Source organism: Odocoileus virginianus, chromosome 20 (genome assembly GCF_023699985.2).
Source record: "Odocoileus virginianus isolate 20LAN1187 ecotype Illinois chromosome 20, Ovbor_1.2, whole genome shotgun sequence".
NCBI classification, from domain to species: Eukaryota; Metazoa; Chordata; class Mammalia; order Artiodactyla; family Cervidae; genus Odocoileus; species Odocoileus virginianus.
The window spans coordinates 56,799,986-56,823,012 of NC_069693.1; the positions used below are offsets into that span (position 1 = coordinate 56,799,986).

Consider the following 23,027-nt stretch of genomic DNA (forward strand, 5'->3'; position numbering starts at 1 on the left):
GTGTCTAGGACCACGGCCACATTTGTGTGTTTTGTTTGCCTCCAACGTAGGGTGTGCTGTGATGGGTTGGACTTAAATATGCAATGAACCACATTGGGGATTAATAGATGTGACTATTAATAAATAGTCAACATTTATGAAAAACCTTATTTTACAAAAATGTTAACAACGGCCACAATTTTGGCACACAGAAACGCGCTTTGGGAAGACGCTAGTACAGCGCGACCACAGTGCACTTGCGGGGCCCGCCCCGTTGTCCTCGCCCCCACTGAAGCCCGCCTGCTCGCTATTGGTCGCTCTCCCTGGGCCGTCGGTTGCCGCGGAAACCACGGCTATGGCAACCAGGAGAAGCCATACTAGGTCGACGCTCCGAAACTACGTAGGGGCCGCGACCCAGCGCGCCGCTCATGGCGCTCTATGAGCTCTTTGCGCACCCGGTGGAGCGGGGCTACCGTGCGGGGCTCTGCTCCAAGGCGGCGCTCTTCCTGCTGCTGGCCGCCGCGCTCACGTACATCCCGCCGCTGCTGGTGGCCTTCCGGAGCCACGGTGAGTCTGCCCCCTGCCCCGGCCGGTGCGCGCCCCGCGGCCCTCAGTGGCTCCCGCGCCGCCTCCCTGACCCAAATCTCTGCGCCCCGCACTCTTGTTATCTCAGGGTTTTGGCTGAAACGGAGCAGTTACGAGGAGCAGCCAACCGTGCGCTTCCAGCACCAGGTGCTGCTCGTGGCCTTGCTAGGATCCGAGCCGGGCGGGTTCCTCGCCTGGAGCACGTTCCCCGCCTTCAACCGGCTGCAGGAGGGTCATCTGCGCGTCCCGCTCGTCTCGGTGAGTGCTTCCCGCCTGGGCCCGGCCGCGCAGACTGGGCTGCGGAGGGAATGGGCGGAGGTCGCGGGCGGGCGGGAGGCCCCGGTCCCCGTCCCGGGGGGCCCGGGGTGCGGCTTAAGGAGTCACGAACCCCTGACACGAACTTCTGTTTCCTTTCCTGGGGGCCTGCTTGTTGGTGCATTCTGCTTCTTCAAGCCGTCCCCCACCCCGGTAAAGCTGGCTGCTGCTGTCAGCGTCTCTGTTCTCTGCAGTTTCCAACCCCTGGCATTTTCGTGGGCCATTTTCGTGGGCCTGGATCTTCCTGAGGGAATGGTGGTCACGGAATTTGTTGTGTGAGTCACGTTGTTGTAAGTCATTCCCTAAGTCATGTCCGACTCTGGTGGTGGTGGTTTAGTAGCTAAGTCGTGTCTGACCCTTGCGACCCCATGGGCTGTGGCCCACCAGGCTCCTCTGTCCACGGGATTCTCCAGGCAAGAATACTGGAGTGGCCATGCCCTCCTCCAGGGGATCTTCCCGACCCAGGAATCAAACCCAGGTCTCCTGCATCACAGGCAGATTCTTTACCAACTGAGCTATGAGGGAAGCCCGACTCTGTGAGCCCGTAAACTGCAGCACGCCAGGTTTCCCTGTCCTTCACCATCTCCGTGAGTTTGCTCAAACTCATGTGCGTTGAGTCAGTGACGCAATGTTTCTCATCCTCTGTTCTGGTTAATCACCTCGTTGTGCCGCTGAGTTGTGCTTGCGCCCACTGTCCACGAGGCAAGGGCAGGCAGTTTCAGGCGGACTGACACGTGGAAGCCGACGGGCTGTTTGGTTAACCGACCTCCAGAAAGTCCTGCTGGCCAGGCCCGCCTCCCTGGGCTCACCTCCTTAGGTGCCGCTCAGTCCTGCTGCTGCCTGGGACTAAAATGAAGCGTTTTACTGTCTGTCATGTAGTATCTGGTTCAAGTTAAGTGAGTGCTTCCTTGACAGTCACCCCTTTAAACTCACTTTCTGAAAGCATTTTCCTTTGGAAGTAGGAAAATTCTGGATTTCCTTCTTCCAGAGTTGAATCTCTTTAGATATCTGAGATGATGGGCCTACATTCAGATTTCTGTAGCTGAAAAAAAATTTTTTTCAGACTTTTTCCCGCAGTAACTGAATAAAGTGGCCAAAAAAAATTTAAATGCAATTTGCCATAAATGAATAACCACAAACAAAATATGGTTCTGATTACTTTTTATGATTACTTTAATTTTTTCATAATTATAAAAATGCCTGCTCGTTGAAAGTAGTAGAGTTACATATAATGACATGAAATTAAAAGCTCAGTTTGGTACATGTATCTAGACTTGTTGATTAACCTTCATTTTAAGGTCTGCTAGGGGCTTCCCTGATGGATCAGTGGTAAAGAGTCTGCCTGCCAATGCAGGAGACTTGGGTTTGATCTGTGGGTCAGGAAGATCCCCTGGAGAAGGAAATAGCAACCCACTCCAGTGTTCTTCTCTGGGAAATCCCATGGACAGAGAAGCCTGGTGGGATATACAGTCTATGCGGTTACAGAAGAACTAGACACAACTTAGTGACTAAACAACCGAATATTTCATGATATGGAAAGTTGTAATGGATTTACCAGTTTCCTGTTGGTGGATTTTTTTGTTTTTACTTTTTCACTATTAGAATATTGCAGTGAACAAGATTTTGAATAAATCATACACCTTTAAACATCAAATTGTGAGGAATTGAAGTAGAAGCTGTTTGTTAAAATTGCAAAAATACATAGAAAACTAAGCAAGCAAATAAAATAATTATTAACTCCAGAAAAATAGAAAGGAAAAATAATCAGAGTTATGAATACGATTTCAGTTCAGTTCAGTCGCTCAGTCATATCCGACTCTTTGCGACCCCATGAACTTCAGCACGCCAGGCCTTCCTGTCCATCACCAACTCCCGGAGTCTACCTAAACTCATGTCCATTGAGTCAGTGATGCCATCCAACCATCTCATCCTCTGTCATCCCCTTCTCCTCCTGCCTTCAATCTTTCCCAGCATCAGGGTCTTTGCAAATGAGTCAGCTCTTCGCATCAGGTGGCCAAAGTATTGGAGTTTCAGCTTCAAGCATCAGTCCTTCCAATGAACACCCAGGACTGATCTCCTTTAGGATGGACTGGTTGGATCTCCTTGCAGTCCAAGGGACTCTCAAGTCTTCTCCAACACCACAGTTCAAAAGCATCGATTCTTCGGTGCTCAGCTTCTTTACAGTCCAACTCTCACATCCATACATGACCACTGGAAAAACCATGGCCTTGACTAAATGGACCTTTGCTGACAAAGTAATGTCTCTGGTTTTTAATATGAATAGGATTTACATAATCATAATTAGGTGAACACTAAATGTTGACTAACCAAAAGAAGAGTTTACCTCTTCTCGGGGTGTGGGGTAGGAAGAGGCAAAGAAAATTAAATCATCCCTCTCTGTGGGAAGACAATAGAGGATGCCTGAAACAGAAATTGAGAAGTGCCAATGCAAATGTTATTTAAAGACATGAAGGTACAATTCTAAATTATAAAGTAAATGAGGTGAATTTATTTGCTGTGTGGGTGGAAGCCTGCTGGATTTTTTAACAAACATCATTGAACCTTTTGATCCTTTAACTGATCAGGTCCTTTAAATTTATTTAAAAAATAGAACTGGAGTACAGACAAATTTCTTTCAGCAGCTCCTCCCTAATCTTCACACGTTGCCCATATTTATTCTTATTTGAGGTTTTAATGCCTATGGGGAAGGTGACTGTTGATGTGAGACCAGCATCAAGGTATGCTTCCTTTTCCCTGTAAACCCACGGTTCCACCCATGTTTCCCTTCCAACAGTAGAAGCAAAGGTGGTTGTTGTTTGTATTACAAACACACAAAAAATTAACTTGTTAGTTTTACTCTAGGTTAGCTTTCCCTGTCTTTTAAACTTTGGGTAGAAATTTTTTTTCTTTACATTTGTGTATTCTTATCTATCATATTCTCCTGGGTACTTGAGTCTTTAAGAAATAATCATGAAAACAAAATAGTCATGAAAACAAGGATACAACATTAGGTTTCATTTTTGTGTTCTTTTCACTTGTTCATCCACCATAAACTGGTTTGGCTTCCCAGTGGCGTTACTAGCTAGTCTCTTATCTCTGTGACCAGAAGCCACTCCCTTGAGAGCACTGCCCACCAGGCCCCTACTTCTGGTGTGTGTGTGTTGCGATTTTATGAAGCCGAGACTGCTTCTTATTTTTATGGAACCCAGAGCTATCAATACTCTTTAATACTGGGTAATTTTGCACTGTAAGACATAAAGCCAAAGTTCCTTTTTCTTAGTTTTTTTCCCTCTCCATTCCAAGCCTGTGTCTGTAAGTAAATTATGACCTCGTGATTTGCAATCTTTCGCGGTGAATTATTTGCTTACTTCCTGATTGACCCCTTGGTTTGAAAAAGTTTGAAATCATGAGATACAAATAAATGAATTAGAAGATATAAGGGAAGTACAAGAAAAAACAGTAAGTAAAAATTCAAGGAGAAAAAGAAGAATAACACAAGAAGTCTACCAGATATTAAACTACACCTTAAAGCTCCAATAAATAAAGTAGTGTGGCTTGTAGAATTGTATAAAATGTGGAAATGAACCCAAATATGACTAAGGTGGCATTTTTTTAAATATATATATATATATTTATTTATTTGGTAGTGCCAGGCCTTAGTTGTAGCATGTGGGATCTAGTTCCATGACCAAGGATTGAACCCAGGCTCCTCTGCATTGGAAGCCTGGAGTCTTAGCCACTGGACCACCAGGGAGGTCCCCTAAGGTGGCATTTTAAATCAGTGAGTGAAGATGAAGCTAGTACTCAGAGATTGTATAGCGGAATTAAAGTCCAGGCCAAAATTAAATTTAAAATATGAAATCACAAAACTACTGAAACAAATGAGTGAAAACTTTTAGATTTCTCAGTATGACATAAAATCTAGAAGGCATAAAAGAAACTTTTTTGATAAATGCAAGTATATAAAAAACAATTTTAAGAACTGTTGGCCTGGTGAAAACCAAAAGCAAAGTCAAAACACAAAATGACAACTAGGGAAAAAAGTTTTACTATTGTTTCACTTATAAAGGGCTAATTTTCCTAACATAAAGTGCCTCAGTTCAGTTCAGTCACTCAGTCATGTCTGATCCTTTTCGACTCTATGGACTGCCGCACGCCAGGCTTCCCTGTTCATCGCCAGCTCTCAGAGCTTACTCAGACTAATGTCCATTAAGTTGGTGATGCCGTCCAACCATCTCATCCTCTGTCATCTCCTTCTCTTCCTGCCTTCAATCTTTCCCAGCATCAGGGTCTTTTCCAAGGAGTCAATTCTTCACATCAGGTGGCCAAAGTATTGGAGTTTGAGCTTCAGCATCAGTCCTTCCAATGAATATTCAGGACTGATCTCCTTTAGGATGGACTGGTTGGATCTCCTTGCAGTCCAAGAGACTCTCAAGAATCTTCTCCAACATCACAGTTCAAAAACATCAATTCTGAAGCACTCAGCTTTCTTTACAGTCCAACTGTCACATCCATACATGACTACTGGAAGAACCATAGCTTTAACTAGACAATCCTTGTTGGCAAAGTAATGTTTCTGCTTTTTAATATGCTATATAGGTTGGTCATAGATTTTCTTCCAAGGGGCAAGCATCTTTTAATTTCATGGCTGCAGTCTCCATCTGAAATGATTTTGGAGCCCAATAAAATAAAGTCTGTCACTGTTTCTGTTGTTTCCCCATCTATTTGCCATGAAGTGATGGGATCAGATGCCATGACCTTTGTTTTGTTTTGTTTTGTTTTTTTACTCCCGGCCCTCCCCAACCTTTGTTTTTTGAATGTTGACTTTTAAGCCAGCTTTTTAACTCTGACCAACTACCTAGTTTTAAAAATGGGTAAAGAATATGGACAGTTCATAGAAGATGAAACATGCCACTGAATAAAAAAATCATATGCACAACCTAAAAGTTGAGTTATAATTTACGGCAGATATACTGAGGACTTCAAGCCCTGGAGGCTGCATCTCAAGTAACCCTGAGGAAACTGCTCAGAGGAGGTGAGAGAGGAGCTAGGATATTTTGGAAAATTTGCAACAAAGGGCAAGTAGTAGACTAGAACAAAGAGAAAGAAAGAAAGTGAAGTCGCTCAGTCATGTCCGACTCTTTTTGACCCCATGGACTGTAGCCTACTAGGCTCCTCAGTCCATGAATTTTCCAGGCAAGAGTACTAGAGTGGGCTGCCATTGCCCTCTCCGGGGGACCTTCCCAACTCAGGGATCGAACCTGCATTTCATGCAGATGCTTTACCTTCTGAGCCACCAGGGAAGATCTTGAATAAAAGAGAACTAGATCTCAAGTTAAGAATTTAAGGCCTTGCTATGTATGGGAAAATGCAAGAATTCGGGCTCAGTGAAATCAGTCCTTTGATATGTACCTCACTTATCTGGGGCCAGTATTCTGTGTTTTCACATCCCGAGTTTCCTCAGGGCTCACCTTCCATGGTGGCTGTAATAGCTGATGACTGTGATATCCTTTGTTTACTGATATAGCAAGCAATATTCTATTTCTCCACACATAACTCTTAAACATATGAAATCACATTCATAATTAGGGAGATGCAAATTAAAGATAATTGAGATATCTTTTTTTTTTTTAATCTATCAAATAGGCAAAAATTGAGGTTTCCTAGCACTGTGGGAAAGATGCATGCAAACACTCCTGTATATCAGTGGTGGGAGTTTAGATTGTAGAGCATCTTTGAGGAACTGTTTGTCCATATTTGTCAAAATTACCGATTCATGTACCTGTTTCTACTTCTAGTAAGTTATCTTAAGGTTTGTGCACACATGTGAAATGACATCTGAAAAAAGCTGCGCGTTGCAGCATTGTCGGTAATATCAAAAGATGGCAAACAAGTTAATATAGTAAGACAAGACTCGTTTTATTTTTTCTTTTTTAATATAAATTTATTTTAATTGGAGGCTAATTACAATATTGTAGTGGTTTTGCCATACATTGACATGAATCCGCCACGGGTGTACATGTGTTCCCCATCCTGAACCCACCTCCCACCTCCATCCCTAGAAGACTCATTTTAAAAATTGTGTTACATCTACCTAGTGGAACAGATCACTTTCTTTTCGAATGAAGTTAGATGTATATATATTTGGTGCTTAGTTGCTCAATCATGTCTGACTCTTTGCTACCCCATGGACTGTAGCCCGCCAAACTCCTCTGTCCATGGAGATTCTCCAGGCAAGAACACTAGAGTGGGTTGCCGTGCCCAACTCCAGGGGATCTTCCCAACCCAGGGATTGAACCCAGGTCTCCCAAATTGCAGGCAGATTCTATATCTTCCAAGCCACCAGGGAAGCCCAAGAATGCTGGAGTGGGTAGCTGATCCCTTCTCCAGGGGACCTTCCTGACCCAGGAATCGAACCCGGTCTCCTGCATTGCAGGCAGATTCTTTACCAGCTGAGCTACCAGGGAAGCCCGGATTTATATATACTGATACAGAATTACTCCAAGAGAAATTTGTAAGTATAAAACAAATTCTATATAATATGCTTCCATTTGTATAAAAATAGAAATATATATATATGAATGTGTATATTTACATATTCATACCTGCATGCTTCTGCTATCTCTGGAAGAATTCAAAAGAAACTGACAACATTGATTGCTCTGGGGGAGGAACTTAGATTCAGTGGGAGAGAAATCTTTTCACTAAATAGCCTTTTGTTCCATGGGAATGTAATATATATTGAAGATTTTTAAATTACTGATACAGAGACAATTTTTAAAGGAAAAATTTAGAAAGTGCCCTGTTAAACAAAAGCAAACCAAAAAGCAGTAAAAAGCATTTAAAAGCAGATAAGTATATAAAATGGCAGTTACTTAGGAAAATAGTTTGCAGTTCCTCAAAAAGTTAAACATAGTTACCATGTGTCCCAGCATCCTTACCCCTAGGAAGGTGTGTACCTCAGAAGTGAGGACAGTCTACACAGAAACTTTTGCACAAATATTCATAGCAGCCTCACTGATAATAACAAGAACAATTCTAAAAAAGTGGAAACAACTCACACGTCCATCAGTGAGTGGACAACAAAATGTGTTATAGCCATACAATAGAAGATCACTCAACCACAAAATGGAATGGAGTCATGATACAGGCTACCACCTGGTGAACTTTTTTTACTCAGTGAAAGAATCCAGCCACAAGACCGTACATGTTGTAGGATTCCATTGAGATGAAATGTTCAGCATAGACAAATCTGTAGAGACAGGAGGCAGCGTAAGGACTCCAGGGACATGGGGAATTAACTGGCATGGAGGAGAGACAGAGCAAGTGACTGCTAATGCGTATGTGATTACTTTTTGGGCTGATAGAATGTTTTGAAATTGGAGTTACTGGTGACAAGTCACACAACTTTGTGAATACTGTAAAATCTACTGAATTGTATTGATAGAAAAAGGGTGAATTTTATGATATGTGAATTATCTCTCAGTTTTTTTAAAAACAGGTAGACAAAACCCTGGTAATGTGCTTACAAACCATAGTAATAAAAATTGATATAGATTTACTATGCCTCTGGCATAAGCTAAGCATTTTTTCATTAGGTAACACATTTAAATTTGTCTACGTAGTAGTTGGCCTTTAACAAGTACTTAGTAAAGTGTTAGCTGTTAATTTTTTTTTACATATTACATTATCTCTAAGGCTCACAGTAACCTTTTGAGGTAGAGGTTATACCCCTGTTTTACAGATGAGAAGAATGAGACTCAGAGAATTGACATAATTTCTGGCTCTCAAGTGAGCAGTCAGGACTACAGCTCATATTCCGTATCTTGTTCCCTATCTTGTATTCTTCACCCTTAGTTCAGCAAAATGCTTTCCTGACTCTGGATAAAGGTAGACTGACTACAGCCTGTCCAGGAAAGTGCCGGAAAGTGTAAGAGCAGTGGTTTTAGATCAAAGTTTTGACGAAATGCTTGGAGGTGGCTTTGCAGTTGATAACTTGAGGAAATGCCTTGGAAGTCACAAATAGTTCACCTTGGACAGCGTCTTGATGCTTTTCACGCTTGAGAGAAGAAAAAAAGCACAGAATGACCTTTTTCCCTCAACGAGCCTGACTTGATTCTTTAAGCATCTGTGACCCGCAGAATGTGGGAAGGCTGTAGGAGGGTGCAGGGTGATGGGCGGAGCGGACTGGGTGTCAGACGTGCTCTTCTGCGTCTCTGAAGTCGGAGCGTCTGCCTGTCGGTGGCGTTGTACGATAGCTGTTGACTGGAAGACAGGCTTGTCTGGGCCTCTGCCTACGCATGCGCACACGTCAGACGTGCCAGCTCCAAAACTGGCAGAAGGGACATGAGCAACTTGAAAGAAAACCCCGGAGGGACTTCCCTGGCAGTCCAGTGGTTAAGAATCCAGCCCTCAATGCAGGGGACGAGAGTTCGAGCTCTGGTCGGGGAGCTAAGATCCCACACGCAGGGGACAGCAACTAAGCCCCCGAGCCACAGCTCCTGAGCCCTCGCGCTGCAACTGAAGACCCCGCCTGCCACAACTGAGACATGGCGCCCCCAGAAATAAATAGAAGTGTTCTAAAAAAGAGACAATGGTAAAACGTTTAACCCTAAGAACCAAATGAGAGACAATAAGGGGAAGTTCAAGAGGCCTTTAAAAGTAGCACATAATTGGAAAGCCTGCTTTAGAACTCAGACCAATGGATTTTATTTCCCCTTGTGAATGTTTTTTTAAATGCTCTAACACCTGGAGAAGGAAGTGGCAACCCACTCCAGTATTCTTGCCTGGAAAAGTCCATGGACAGAGGAGCCTGGCGGGCTGCAGTCCACGGGGTTACATGACTGAGCATGTGCGCACGAGGGTGGAGGGAGATAGGTTGGTAGCAATAAAGTGGTAGTACTAAAAAAATAAATAAATTTTAAAAAATAAATGCTCTAACACCAGTGGGCTGCATGGTACAAAGGACAAAGCTGCAGAGAAAAGTATGGATAATACTGAGTCAAAAAATGATTCAAAAGACTCAAAATGTAGAGAAGTTTTAAGAATCCCTGGATCAATTTATTTTGCATATATTTTTCTATGTACATAAATATGATATATTAATATGCCTAGGTCTAAAAGCTCTTCCGATGAGTATAAAATAAATTCCCTGCGTGATTAGAAAGCACTGTGTCGCACAACAGTTTAACTAGAAGTATTTTTGCTTTTCTGGAGCGAAGTTGTTTCGGTTGTGTCTGATTCTTTGCAACCCTGTGGACTGAATCCTCCCAGGCTCCTCTGTCCCTGGGATTCTCCAGGTAAGAATGCTGGAGTGGGTTGACATGCCCTTCTCCATACCCTTAGATTCATTGAAGTATAGGTAGCAAGGATTTTTTAAGTCTAGGAGACATGGAGTCGTGGTTCCTACCTTGCTGGAGAGCCAAAGACTGGTGTCAGAGAGCATTTTCAGCATAGAAAGAAAAAGGGGGACACCCCAGTGATGACCAGTGCACGGTAAAGGGGACACAGGTGTCAGCCAGGAAGTTAACCTTAAATAAAAGAATGTGACTCCAAAGAATAAAAGGTATGGGACTCCCCGGGTGGTCCAGTGGCTGGAAGTCCGCCTGCCAATGCAGGAGACATGGATTCGATCCCTGGTCTGGGAGGATCCCACGTGCTGCGGGGCAACTAAGCCCTTGCACTACAACGACTGGAGCCCTTGCTCTGCAACAAGAGGAACCACTGCAATGAGAAGCTCACGCGCTGCAACTGGGGAGTAGCCCCTGCTCGCTGCAACTAGAGAAAGCTTGTGCCTAGCAAGACCCAGAGCAACCTAAAAGTAAGTAAATAATTTTTTTAAAAAAAGAACAAAAGGTATGAAAACAAGCAGGAGCCAAATAAAATTCCAACAAACTATCAAATAGTGTAGAATCCCTGATAAGGAAAAAATGTTCCAAGTCAGGGCACCCTGAAAACAATGGCACTAGTTAAATTCACAGCCACGCTTATAGTCAGATGCTTTGCTGGCTGTGAGGTCTTGTCTCAGCTCCGAACCCACCCCTCTGCTTTGTGGTGCTCACGTTGAGATACTGAAACCCACATTCTCCTCTGACAAATGGCTCCCTGTTAGGTTCTGCCAGTAGGAGGCATGGTAAGCCTTGTTCTGGGAGTGGCAGAAAACCGGAAATTGCAGCCAGGGTGAAGAACCATCACAGGCATGAGGCAAACAGCAGGAGCAAGTCCTTCCTCCAGCCTTATTGACTGGCTCCGTGGGTTCTCCCTCCAAGCTCCAAAGGTATCAGCCCTCCTTTTTTGAGGTCTGAGTCCAGCTTCTTCCTTTTCTTCTCCAGCCCTAGATAGTCATCCTGCAAAGTGTCCCCTTTTTTGCCTTTTTTCTCCTACTAATGCCTATGTTATCAGTTATCCCCTATACTAAATTCCCCTGTTAAAATAGCTTGATTTTGTTTCTTTCTTTCTGACTGGACCCTGATCGATACAGTTGGACTGATGGGCATTGACTAGATCCAGCAGTGCCTGCCTGTATTTATCCTATCTATATGTTAGTATTGGTTTCACAGATATCTGTAGAGGATTAACCTGTTTTAGCCCCAGAAATCTTTGAAATTAGCATTCTTATTGGCTGTTATAGAATCAAGAGTCAGAAAACTTAAGTCTCAACCCCAGTTCTGTCATTGGGTTCCATACCCTGTTTTGACCTCAGTGTAGTTATATAAAGAGTATGATAGTACCTACCTCTCTAATTATTGCTAGTTATTATTAGTAATAAACTTCTGGGATATGCAGATGAATGAGACAGGACAATCCATGGATATAGAGATCGCCACAAGTTGACATACACCTTAAAGAAATAGGAGGATGGTGTGATTTATGACTTCTCTTAGCCAGACACATCCACTAGATTTTATTTACCAGCCTTGAACCTGTGTTAAAGAAGTACTAGCTTTGTAGCTTTGTAAGGAAGTACCTACCTTTGTAGCCGCTGCATTTTGTATTAAGCTTCACTTAAAGTAGTGCAGTTAGGGTTTCCCTCATGGCTCAGTGGTAAAGAATCCACCTGCCGATGCAGGAGACACAGGTTCGATCCCTGGTCTGGGAAGACCCCACACGCTGCAGGGCAGCTCAGCGCGGGCTCTATCAGCCTGTGCTCTTGGGCCCAGGAGCCACAGCCGCTGAAGCCTGAGTGCGCTCGAGCCTGCGCTGCGCAGCGAGAGAAGCCAGCGCCATGGGAAGCCCTCACTCCCCGAAGCTGGAGGAAAGCTCGCAGAGCCCCGAAGGCCCAGCACAGCCAAGTCAATAAATGCAGTCTTTATAAAAAGCAGGTGGAATTAAATGACTGATCCCATCTGTGGTCCAGGCGATAGCACAGCGATGTAACCCACCGTACCAGCCTCAGGGGAGTGGGAGTCTTACTTGGTGACAGGTCCTCTGTGAGGTGGGCATGGCAACCCACTCCAGTATTCTTGTCTGGAGAATCCCATGGACAAAGGAGCCTGGCGGACTACAGTCCATGGGGTCACAGAGCTGGACATGACTGAAGTACCTTGGCACGCAGGCACCTCTGTGGGAGAGGCATCATCTGCATGATCACTCATCGCCACGGCCCTGTATCAGCCTTGTCTTTCACTGTCTCCAGCTCATGAACTCTGCTCAGCTCCACTGGCCTCATCTCAGCCTTGTAAACACTGACCCACTTTCACCCAGAGCACATGCGTTTTGTTAGCCTGGATTAGTCTTTCTCAAGATGTTTCTGTACCTCATCACCTCACTTTATCTGACTTCTCGGGCAATCAGGTATTCCTGAATACTTTCTATATAAATTTCTGTTAAATTCTACCCTGATCTCTGATTTTAGCTTGCTTCACTTTTCTTTGTGGCACTTAGCACTACCTGATGTCAGCACATTGTTTACTGACTTACACTCTGCCTCCCTGGCTGGGAATGGAAGCTCCATTATGGTGGGGACTTTGTCCATTTTGTTTGCCACTATATTCCCAGAACCTGAAGCAATGCCTGGCACCTCTGGCACATAGTAGGCCCTCAGAAAATATTTGATAGGCTAATGAGTGGATTTAACAGATAGACACCAATTATGGTACTGTACCAGATCTCTGTCCTCTGTGAACCTGGAGTAAAAGCATGCTGGTTTTTTTGCAAAAAGATCTTTCATAACCAACATCTGCTCCTTGAGTTTAAGTCTGGACATTTTAGTCCCGGAAACAGGACCAGATTTGAAGTCAGATATGTGGTTTCATATCCTGTCTTTACCAGTACTAGCTGTACTCCATAAATCCTTTAATCTCCCTGAGACTTGATTTTCTCACATGTGCAATGGGAATAGTAGTTGCTCTGCTTACCTTTGACTGATTGTAAAGGTCAAATGAAATGTGTTTCTCTCCCTCTGAGACTGTATGAGAGTCCAGATTCTTCTGGCATTTCCCTTCTGGCCACTATCCTTCTCTCTCGAAAGTTGTTGATCTTGTCTTCCTGTATAACCCTCAAGATCCAGAAAAGCTATGGATCCACCACAGAGAGGTAACCCAACTTTGTCTTCCAAGTCTTCCCAGATATCAGCTGAAAAAAAAAAAGTGCTCAGGAAGACAAGGCAGCCTCTTTTCCATCCTACTCATAATTGCTGATACATAATTGCCTCAGTAACCTGATCATCAGCCCTCGTAACAGATATCCCTGTGCTGCACCTGCAAAGCCGACGGAAGGAGACAGAGAAAACAGTATCCAGCAGAAGAGAGAGGGTAGACTTCTCTATAACAAGGCCCAGGATAAGGACATTATTGTCTAGAAGGAAAGAAATGATTGAAAGGTTCTGAAAACTGAGATAACTCCATCTCAAGCGACCTTATTAGCCTGAAAAAGAACAAAGAGTCTCTTCCCCCACATAAAGGTATGGAGGAAAACCACATGACTCAGTAGATGGGGAATTCAGGGGGGAGTATGCTGATACACCATCGCGGAATCCTCTGGGAACCTACGAACAGGCTCGGTTGTAACGAGGTCCAGAGTTGCGCCATGGAATCATGTCCCCAGTGATTACATCTCAGTGACCATCTCTCCTGCTCGTCCTCTTAGGATCACTGTGAGGCGAGACTGGATTCTGGTGGTTTTTTATGAGCAATGATTTGTCTTTCTCCCTCCTTGAATCTCTGTTCTTACTGCTTTCATGTCCCTAATTTATAAAGTATCTATGGAGTCTTACTGCCTTACTGATTTTACTTAGCTTTCTTTTTCATTGTACTGATTGGTACTAAAAGATGCACTAGGTTTTAAAACCCTGACATCAATCCAACGTTGAGAATCTGAAGCAAAGACATTGTGCTTAAAGAACATATAAACAGAGCCTGCTGTTTTTCTGCTGAGTCTGTTTGGGAAATGCAAAATGATTGGAATTTTTTTGAAATCTGTTCTTAGGTACTATTTAAACCTTCCCTACAAACTCAGGCATATTTCTTAAAAGGAAAGAAAACACCAGCAACAAAACAAAAAAGATCAAATGAGACAACTGAAAAAGAATAATGCATCCAGATGTTACATTGCTTTTATTGCCGCTTCCAGGTCCCAACCAGTTTGGCCCTAGAATATTTGAGAAGTACAAGTGTGCAGTTCAGGGGCCGTGTCTCTTTCCCCAGTATTGATCCACCTATACCCAGTCAGTGTTCTCTCTTTCCTTTCGGTGAGATGTACAATGCCTCTGTGTGGCAGAGTCACTGTGTATGTCCAGCATACTCGACGCTGTGGAGTCCTCCTGGACTTATTAAGGACCAGGGTCATCAGCCTTTTTTGGACTTCCTAGGCTAGAGAAGAAGACAGGAACCAGGATGGGAAAATGGATGTGCTGCACTTTGAGCTGGAGCTCCCCCTGCAGCCCACGGAGCAGGTCCTAGGCGTGCAGCTCATCCTGACTTTCTCCTACCAGCTGCATGTGAGTTATCTCCCTTCTGTCTTTTTTTCATAGTTTTTTTTTTTTTTTTTTTTTACTATTTATTTATTTTTAGGCTGTGCTGGTCTTCGTTGCTGTGCGTGGGGTCTCTCTAGTTTCGGTGAGCGGGGGCTACTCTTCCTTGTGGTGCGAGGGCTTCCCATTGTGGTGGCTTCCCTTGGAAGCTCCTTTGGAGCGCGGGCTCTGGCTTTAGTTGCTCTGCAGCATGTGGAATCTTCCTGGACCAGGGATCGAACCCGTGTCCCCTGTATTGGCAAGCAGAGTCTTACCTACTGCATCACCAAGGAAGTCCTCCCTTTTGTCTTTCAATAGAACAGGGCCCCCCTTTCTGATTTCTGGGAAAACTCACACTGCAGGAGACTCTTTGCAGAAGTGTCATTTAGGGTTTAGCCACCAAAGCTAAATTCGAATGTTTTTTGTGGAGGTCACATTAATTTCCATGAGCTATTAAGAGCTCCAGGGGTTCTGGGCAGAGCGCTTCCTGCATGGCTAAGCACTGGGGGGACGGCTTAGGCTTCAACCGCAGATGGGTAATGCTCAGAACCTGCAGCCATTCGGATCTGACTGAAATTGATATGATCTCTCTTCCTAATGATTTCAGAGGATGTCGACATTCGTGATGCAGAGCATGGCATTTCTCCAGTCCTCCTTTGCCGTTCCCGGGTCCCAGTTATATGTGAACGGAGACCTGAGGCTGCAGCAGAAGCAGCCCCTCGGCTGTGGTGGCCTGGACGTCCGGTACAATGTAGGGACACTTCCTCCTGCCGTCTCTTTTGCTTCTGTATTGTATTGTTTATCAAGTGTTTTGAAGAGGGAGCAAGTAACATTGGAAATAGCACTTCTCTGTGAGTGGCACAGAAAAGGATCTCTGAGGAATTCTTTCCGTGAATCCTTTTGAAATATGGAGACAGATATCCCTGTTTACATCTTAAAAAAAGAGGGAGAAGAATCTTTGTCTTTATATAAGAATTGAATTGTTTATAGTTTTGGGGTATGCAAGCACACACACACAGTGTATTTCAGGTGATCTTTCTCAGTTCACGTAAAAGATTTGAAAAAGCCTACTAATCACTGTTTGCTAAGCTTGTAACATAGGCCAGCCTGAGTTAAGAGGTGTAAATACATCGTCTCATTCAGTCATCACGGCAACCTCATGAGACGCCTTCGGTTGCCGTCCCTGCTCTCCAGCTGCGTGTCCTGGCACCGTCCCCTTGCTCCTTTCTAGCCCTGGGGTCCATTTTGCTGTCCCTCAAACCTCCGAAGCAGCTCCTGCCTCAGGGGTTTTCACTTAACTCTTCATCCAGCAAGTATCCACATGCTTACCCTACTGCTCCGTCTGGTCCCTGTTCAAAGCTCCTGAGCGCAGTCCTTCCTTGACACGCCTTCTAAAGGACATCCACCTGTCCCTCCATCATCCCTCACCCAGCTTTACCCTTCTTAACCTTCAACTGCAATACTAAAGGGAGGTCTCCAGTTTGTTCATTTGCCATCTCCCTCGGTGGTAAAGGGGCTTCCCTTGTGGCTCAGCTGTAAAGAATCCGCCTGCAATGCGGGAGACCTGGGTTCGATCCCTGGGTTGGGAAGATCCCCTGGAGAAGGGAAAGGCTACCCACTGCAGTACTCTGGCCTGGAGAATCCCATGGACTGTATAGTCCGTGGGGTCACAAAGAGTCAGACACGACTTTCACTTTCAGCGATGAAAGCTCTGCTGTCTTCTGTGTTCTCTCGCCCCAGCACTTAAAACAGTGACTGCCCATGGTATCCACTCAGAATTGATGAGAGAATGAACTCTCATTTCACACATGAGGAAACTGGAGCCTACAGGGATTGATTAATTTCCCCAAAACCCACAGAGCCATCAACGGTCTGTGAGACCAGGACTCATACATGCGATCACTCGTCGCGAACCTTTATGTTATCACAAGGAGACCCATATAAGTTGGGCTACTTTTGAAACTTAGTAGGAAATGTTATCAGTTACTATAACCAGGACTGTCCCAGATAAACTGGGATCCATGGTCACCATAACCATAACCATTATCAACATACTATTTTTTTTTAACAGGAGGGACTATAAAATATAAATTTAATGTGCTGTGCTTGGTCGCTCAGTCTTGTCCAACTCTTTCCAACCACATGGACTGTAGCCCACCAGGCTCCTCAGTCCATGGGGATTCTCCAGACAAGAATACTGGAGTGGGTTGCCATTCCCTCCTCCAGGGGATCTTCCCGACCCAGGGATCAAACCCAGGTCTGCACACATTGCAGGTGGATTCTTTACCATCTGAGCTACCAGGGAAGCCCATGTTATGTCAGCAGGTATGTGATACTAGAGAACTGCTCTCTCACGTCTTCAAAGGATTATGTGCTTATTACTATGTGTGCACTTTATCCTCTTTCCATTTCTGCATTTCGAAGAGAACTATTAGGGAGCATCCAGACAAGATCAAGAAAAAAGACAAAGGGGTTGAAAATGTAGTCTCTTAGAAAAAATTAGAAGAATCATTTCTCCCATTGGAATAGAGAGGGGAATTATATAAATAGCTTTAAAACCTGTGAAAGACGGATATTGACCCCTTGTTTCCTTCCCTCTAGAAAGAAAGACTGAAAGTAAATGACTTAAATTGTTTCATAAGAGTTCATTCATCTTTGAAGAAAAGATTATCCATGCTGGAATAGGCCCCCAAGCGCAAGAGAGTGGCTCTGAGATCAGCCTGGGTGGGAGCGGGGGGTAGAACAACCAGGAGCGCAAGTCGCTTGCACGCTCATACCACCTGCTCACACCACGCCTCCCTCCGCGTCCCAGGTGTCCGTCATCAACGGGACCAGTCCGTTTGCCAATGACTACGACCTCACCCGCATTGTTGCTGCCTATCAGGAGAGGAACGGTGAGTCCTGTGGACGGCTCTTCCGGCTGCTTCTCAAGGACTTTGCAGGTTAATGAGGGTATTGGAAAGAAACAATTAGAGCCCTTGTCATATCAAACTGTCAAAACCAGTGAATGCTCAGCTATGGAAGGTGAACAGGTTGCTCAGAATTTGTTCGTTTTCTCCTGATCCAGAGACCTAACCATCCCCTCCACTGCTCCTCTGGTCTGGCAGGTTAGTGCCAATTCACTGCCATATTCGTGCCACCGCTGGTTTGGTGGGTTTATGCGTATAGATATGTGAGTTGCTTCCCACAGCACACCTGTAAGAAAAGCCAAAGACAAGTTGCTCTCCACAGTGTTCAGATGGAAACAGGGAACACGAGTGACTCACCGCATGTCAGCAGCTGAAGAAGGAGAAAGCACCCAAGATTCTGGCTGAAAGGCAGAGGGTGCCCAGGGCCTCCAAGAGGCAAGACCTGAGTGCGTGCTTGGCTCAGCATTTCTGGCTGCTTGGTGGTCTGAGGTTTCCTCTAAAGGAACCTAAAGCATTACTTGGCAACCAGACATCATAGATACGATACACAGACATTTAACAAGTCGGGACCACAATTCCAGTATTTCTTTCTGGTTTTAAGTAATACATGAGCAGCTTTATTCCAAAAATAAAGGAATTTTAGAACACGACTTAAAAACATTTGTCTGCAAATCAACTTTTCTCCCTTAATTCCTTCCAGTTGTTGTCCATATGCAGAGTTTTTATACAGCTCCTGTCACAGTTTAGAGACAGTTTCTGTCTTCTGTACTTTGTAATATAAATACTTTGTCTTCTGTACTTTTGTACACCACTACAAAGTTTTCATTGGTTTTCTTTTTTTTTGTTGTTTTTTTTTTTGTTTTTTTGGGTTTTTTTTTTTGGTTTTCTTTTTAGAAGTAACATAGTATTCCTTTGCTTAGACAGTTGTAGAACACAGACTTTTTAACGTCCTTTGACAAGTGTTTTAACAAATACTATGTGAGCAGCTTTGAACATTCAGTTTCTCTTTCCTTTTGAATTATCTCTTTGGAATGTGTTCTGAAGTGCAGATGGCCTGGGAGGTCAGAGTATTTTATAGCCCTCAATGTTTTACTGCCAAAGAGAGCATTCACAGATTAACTCCTCATTGTGTTGCAGTAACCACCATCCTGACTGACCCCAGCCCCATCTGGCTGGTGGGAAGGGCTGCAGAAGCTCCATTTGTGGTTAATGCAGTCATCCGATACCCCGTGGAAGTCATTTCATATCCTTTCTGTTAAAGGGCCAACAGTAGCTGGGTTTCAAAACAGAGAAGGATTCCTCAGATGTCTCAAGAAGGAACAGATGTGGGAAGCCTCAGACTGGAAATTGCTGCAGTGGTAGTCCCCCACAAATGGCTCTGTCTGTCTGCAGTTCATATGGGAAAAAAATACTCATTTCCTGTTCATATGTCCTTTTGAGCAATTCTTCTAGGTCAGAATCATACATATTTATATCTTAGTAATCTTTGATTGTCTCTTTTATCTTAAGGATATTTGAAACATTTTTTGTGATTTTCTGTATAAACTAACCCTTTGGTGTAACATGTATATAGAAAATGTCATCTGTGACTCCTTAACTGTTGGTACTTATCTACCAGGATTCTGGGAAATGATAAAGTTCGCCTGGATCCAGTATGTCAGTATCCTACTTATCTTCCTGTGGGTGTTTGAAAGAATCAAAAGATTTGTGTTCCAAAATCAGGTGGTGACCACAATCCCTGTAACAGCTATGCCCCAGGGAGAACTGTATAAGGAGCATTTATCGTAAGAAGACCCTTTCTGAAAACTCTAAGCAAGACCGTGGCCACCTCACTGTTGTCTTCTGAGAACTGCCATCTTACGAAATTTCTGAAAAGAGTCCATGGACACTTGCCCCCATGTGTGCTTTTCCCATCAGAGACAAAGAACAATCCTTTCTAATTTTCCTCTACACAAATTCTATATCTCCTCAGCATCTGCAGAGATAATCAGGGACTAGTTTGTAGAAATGTTTCTGAGGGTTCCCCAAGGCTATAATTTGCTTTTGTTTGTGTTTTTCGCCTCAGACTTGGATCTCCAGAGGAAACTACAGTCAGTTCAGACAGCTTGGAAAGAGTCCCATCTCTGGTGAAGCAAAGACTTTTCCTCTCTTGAACTGAGAAGCATGCCGTGTGTTTCTTCCCCCTGTTGTAAACCAGGTTTTCCTCTTTGCAGGGCTCTCTGGGGATAGATACGCAATCATCAGCACTTTCCACTCCTGGGCGTCTAAATTTCCGCTCAGCACTGGTTTCCAGAACTGAGAGGCCTTTAACCGGCGATCTGGAGGGGGAGAGGGGAGCGCTCGGGGCACATGTGCGCGCGGGCGGGCGCCGTGAGGACAAGCGGCCCGGCGTCCACCTGCCGCGTCGAACAGACGGGGGTCTGTGGCAGCCCTGCCGAGCAGCCCTTGATCCTGCCCGCCGGGGCAGCTCTTGGCCTCCGGCGGAGCCCCTGGAATCGCAGGCCGCGGTCAGCAGGGCTGCCTCGGGCACAGGCCCTCAGCGACAGCGGGGGAGTGAGCAGGCAACAACAGGTCCTTTCTCCCTGGCCCTCGCCCAGCAGGCTGCCCACTGGCCACGCTTCCTCCTCGACAGCCCTCCCCCGCTTGAAAGGGACGCGGGCGACAGAGGAGCTGTTGTTGCTATTGGCTCCTGCCGCCTGACAACCACAGAGGTTACTTGGAGGGCTAGCGGGAAGCCCGCGACTTGCGTTTCCTCTGCCTCAGGAACGGGGTGCCCATCACAGAAGGCCGCTTTGGGAGGACACACAGGAGCCCATTCCGGGCCTGGCCGTCAGCAGAATGAGACGCAGTTCAGCTGGATCACCCTCGTGACTCTGAGCATCTGCTGCAGAGACACGGAATGGACCTCTGTCATGAGTGGACCAGGGATTTTCCATTCACACTCTAAGGACCGCTGGACCTGCTTTATGACCCCGTGCTTTCACTGGCAGTGGAAGGACACGCCCTCTGAGATCCTCACTTAACACCCATCCACACACACCTCTGAGTTTTTATTTCCAAGGCACCTTTTCTTCCAGGCTGACCAAAATAAGAACTTTGAAAACAAAGCTGTTTTGAAGTATTTAAGCACAAAAAGATCCTAACACTGGTCCCTCTGCCTTTTAATATCTTGAGCTGTTTATATGCCTAGAGTTGTTGTTGTTTTCTTCCCTGAGATTTAAATTAAAAAGTTTCTGGTTTGAATCACCAAAAGGTAGTGAAATATGGAAAGAGAGCTGAAGATGTATCTCAACACAGCTTCGTATTTTATTAAATTATTTTTCATGCCAAATATGTATAAAGAACCATGATGTTTTGTAACTTTATAATTAAAATGTTCAAACTGGAAGGTTCCATGTGGCTCTTTAGAGGGGCAGGGTATTTGGAAAAGGGAGGTGGGGAGGGCAGAAGTTGTGCACATTTCTCGTTACTCACCAACAGCCTTGTTTTGCCAGGGCTCTGCCCAAAGACCTTGGAGCTTTTGTTAACTCCTTGGCAAAAGCCTTCTGGCCCCACCCCAAGTAAATGTGAGTTTTTGGTGGAATCCACATGGCATGTGAAAATCACAGACTGGAAAATTACAACTGCTTCTGGTGGATACCAGATTGTTTACAGATCAGATGTTGGTGGCTTCTGAAGATGAACCACACTGTATAGTTGCAGGGAAAAGGTGGGAAATATACAGAAGTTTATCAACTGGGCTGTAACCCATAGCTGTGTCAGGGTCTAAGACAATATTTGGCAGGGTGGAATCTCTTATCTTGCCAAATGATTATCCAGTTTCTATTTGAATCAGGTGAGGTCCCATCATCTAAGAATAATAAAGCTGCCTTTCTTTCTCTTCAGGTTTATGCTTTGTAAAAGAAGTTTTATTTCTTTGTGACCATGTAAGTTCTAAATGCCTATGGGGGGAAACGTGTAATTACAGAAACCTAAAGAAAATGAGTTGTCTGTAAATTGCTCTCGGCATTCTGACACACATCCTTTTAATTTTTTGCTTTTTTATTTTTTTGCTGTCATAAATGACATTTCTATCAACCGTGCATATAAATCCTTTTTGTTAGTTTTATTTCCTTAAGACAGAGCATAGAAAGAAATTATGATTTCAAAAAGTTTCTTAAGGATTTTAATTCATCTCGCCAAACCGAATCCTGGAAAGAATGTGCTAATTTATAGTTCCAGCCGCAGAAATCTCTTTTTAGGTCGCACCAGGGACTACAAGAGATCAGAATTCTCCATCTTGTTCAGATACTTGGACTCTGTTATCTGTAGGGGGAAGTAACATCTTTATTTACTGAAAGATACCCGGTATTTACCCGGACCTGCTATCAAGCCTGAGTCTTTGGGTTGAGGCTACAGAAGGGGGGAGACAGCCAGCTGCAGGCCCAACTCCTGAGGGCCACCTGGTGTCCCGGCCCCTCTCAGCCCGGCTAGTGCGCGGGGCCCCGACATCCAGGTGACCCAGGCTTGGCTGGGGCCGAGGCCGGGGGCTTGGGAAGCAGTTTGGATTCCTCTGGCTGCGAGGATGCCACCGAGAGCGAGCAGGGGCAAAATAAAGATTCGGTTTCTTTCACAAGGGCCTTTTGTGTTCCCAGGAGCCTCCCTTCTCTGGGGATTGATCGGAGGGAGAAACACTTCTTTGGTCAACGAGTGGGATGAGAAGCGACGCGGCGGGCTCCCGCTGACACCCCGCGCCGAGCCGCGCGCCCCTGGCCGCCCCCCGGGCCCACCTGCGCCCTCCTCTCCGGGGCTCGCCCGCGCCCGCCCGGGGCGGCCGCCCCTCCCCCGAGGCGTGGCCCCTCGGCCCGCGGTGGGCAGGCTAGTCCGAGCCCGGGGGCCAACCGGCTCTTTCCTTCCTCCCCTCCCGCCCCCGGCGCCCGCCCGCTCCGGGACCGCAGCCACGTCTGAAAGCGCCTCATTGTGCGCGCTCGGCTCCGGCCCGCCGCGCTGAGCGGCCGCACAGGTAGCGCGCGGCGCGGGGCCGGGCGCCCAGAGGGCTCCGAGGCTGCTTCGTGTCCTGCCCCCCCGGACCCCCACCCCGGGACGGCCCCCCCAACATCCCATTCTTACGACACCTCTCTTTATTTTTAGGGGACTCCTGCCCGGTTTCCAGCCTCCCGCCGCCTTGGCTCTCCAGGTGCCTCCAATACACGGCCCCCGCTTGCCAAGTCCACGCCTCTCGGGGCGCCCTCCGCCCGGGGAGCACGGGTGCCCCTTCAGAGCCGTACGACCCTGCGGACTGTCCCGGCGAG

The 23,027-nt window shown here is 45.6% G+C and overlaps 1 protein-coding gene and 1 long non-coding RNA gene across 3 annotated transcripts; one reads left to right on the plus strand and one right to left on the minus strand.

Annotated features, from left to right (window-relative positions):
• Positions 1-294: 294 nt before the first annotated feature.
• On the plus strand, positions 295-21,124 carry TMEM231 (transmembrane protein 231). Of its 2 annotated transcripts, XM_020883985.2 has the most exons (7): positions 301-546; positions 653-822; positions 14,687-14,815; positions 15,435-15,578; positions 17,640-17,721; positions 18,874-18,979; positions 19,344-21,124. In XM_020883985.2, exons 1-7 carry the CDS (start codon positions 408-410, stop codon positions 19,522-19,524), a joined length of 951 nt encoding a protein of 316 aa, XP_020739644.1. In that variant the 5' UTR covers positions 301-407; the 3' UTR covers positions 19,525-21,124. The 2 variants fall into 2 exon arrangements, with proteins under 2 accessions (XP_070307629.1, XP_020739644.1); XM_070451528.1 differs by having other exon boundaries at positions 295-546; positions 17,640-17,769; positions 18,874-19,391.
• A 748-nt stretch (positions 21,125-21,872) lies between these two features.
• Positions 21,873-22,939, minus strand: LOC139029964 (uncharacterized). Its single transcript, XR_011482314.1, has 2 exons — positions 22,851-22,939; positions 21,873-22,041 (listed from the first exon to the last, which is right to left on the minus strand). It is a non-coding gene; the product is annotated as an uncharacterized lncRNA (long non-coding RNA).
• Between the last annotated feature and the right edge of the window lie 88 nt (positions 22,940-23,027).

Coding starts and splice junctions, on each gene's coding strand:
- TMEM231 (XM_020883985.2), top strand. CDS start 408: ATGGCGCTCTATGAGCTCTTTGCGCACCCGGTGGAGCGGGGCTACCGT. Junction 547..652: donor GGTGGCCTTCCGGAGCCACG/GTGAGTCTGCCC, acceptor TTGTTATCTCAG/GGTTTTGGCTGAAACGGAGC. Junction 17,722..18,873: donor TGCCTATCAGGAGAGGAACG/GTGAGTCCTGTG, acceptor ATTGTGTTGCAG/TAACCACCATCCTGACTGAC.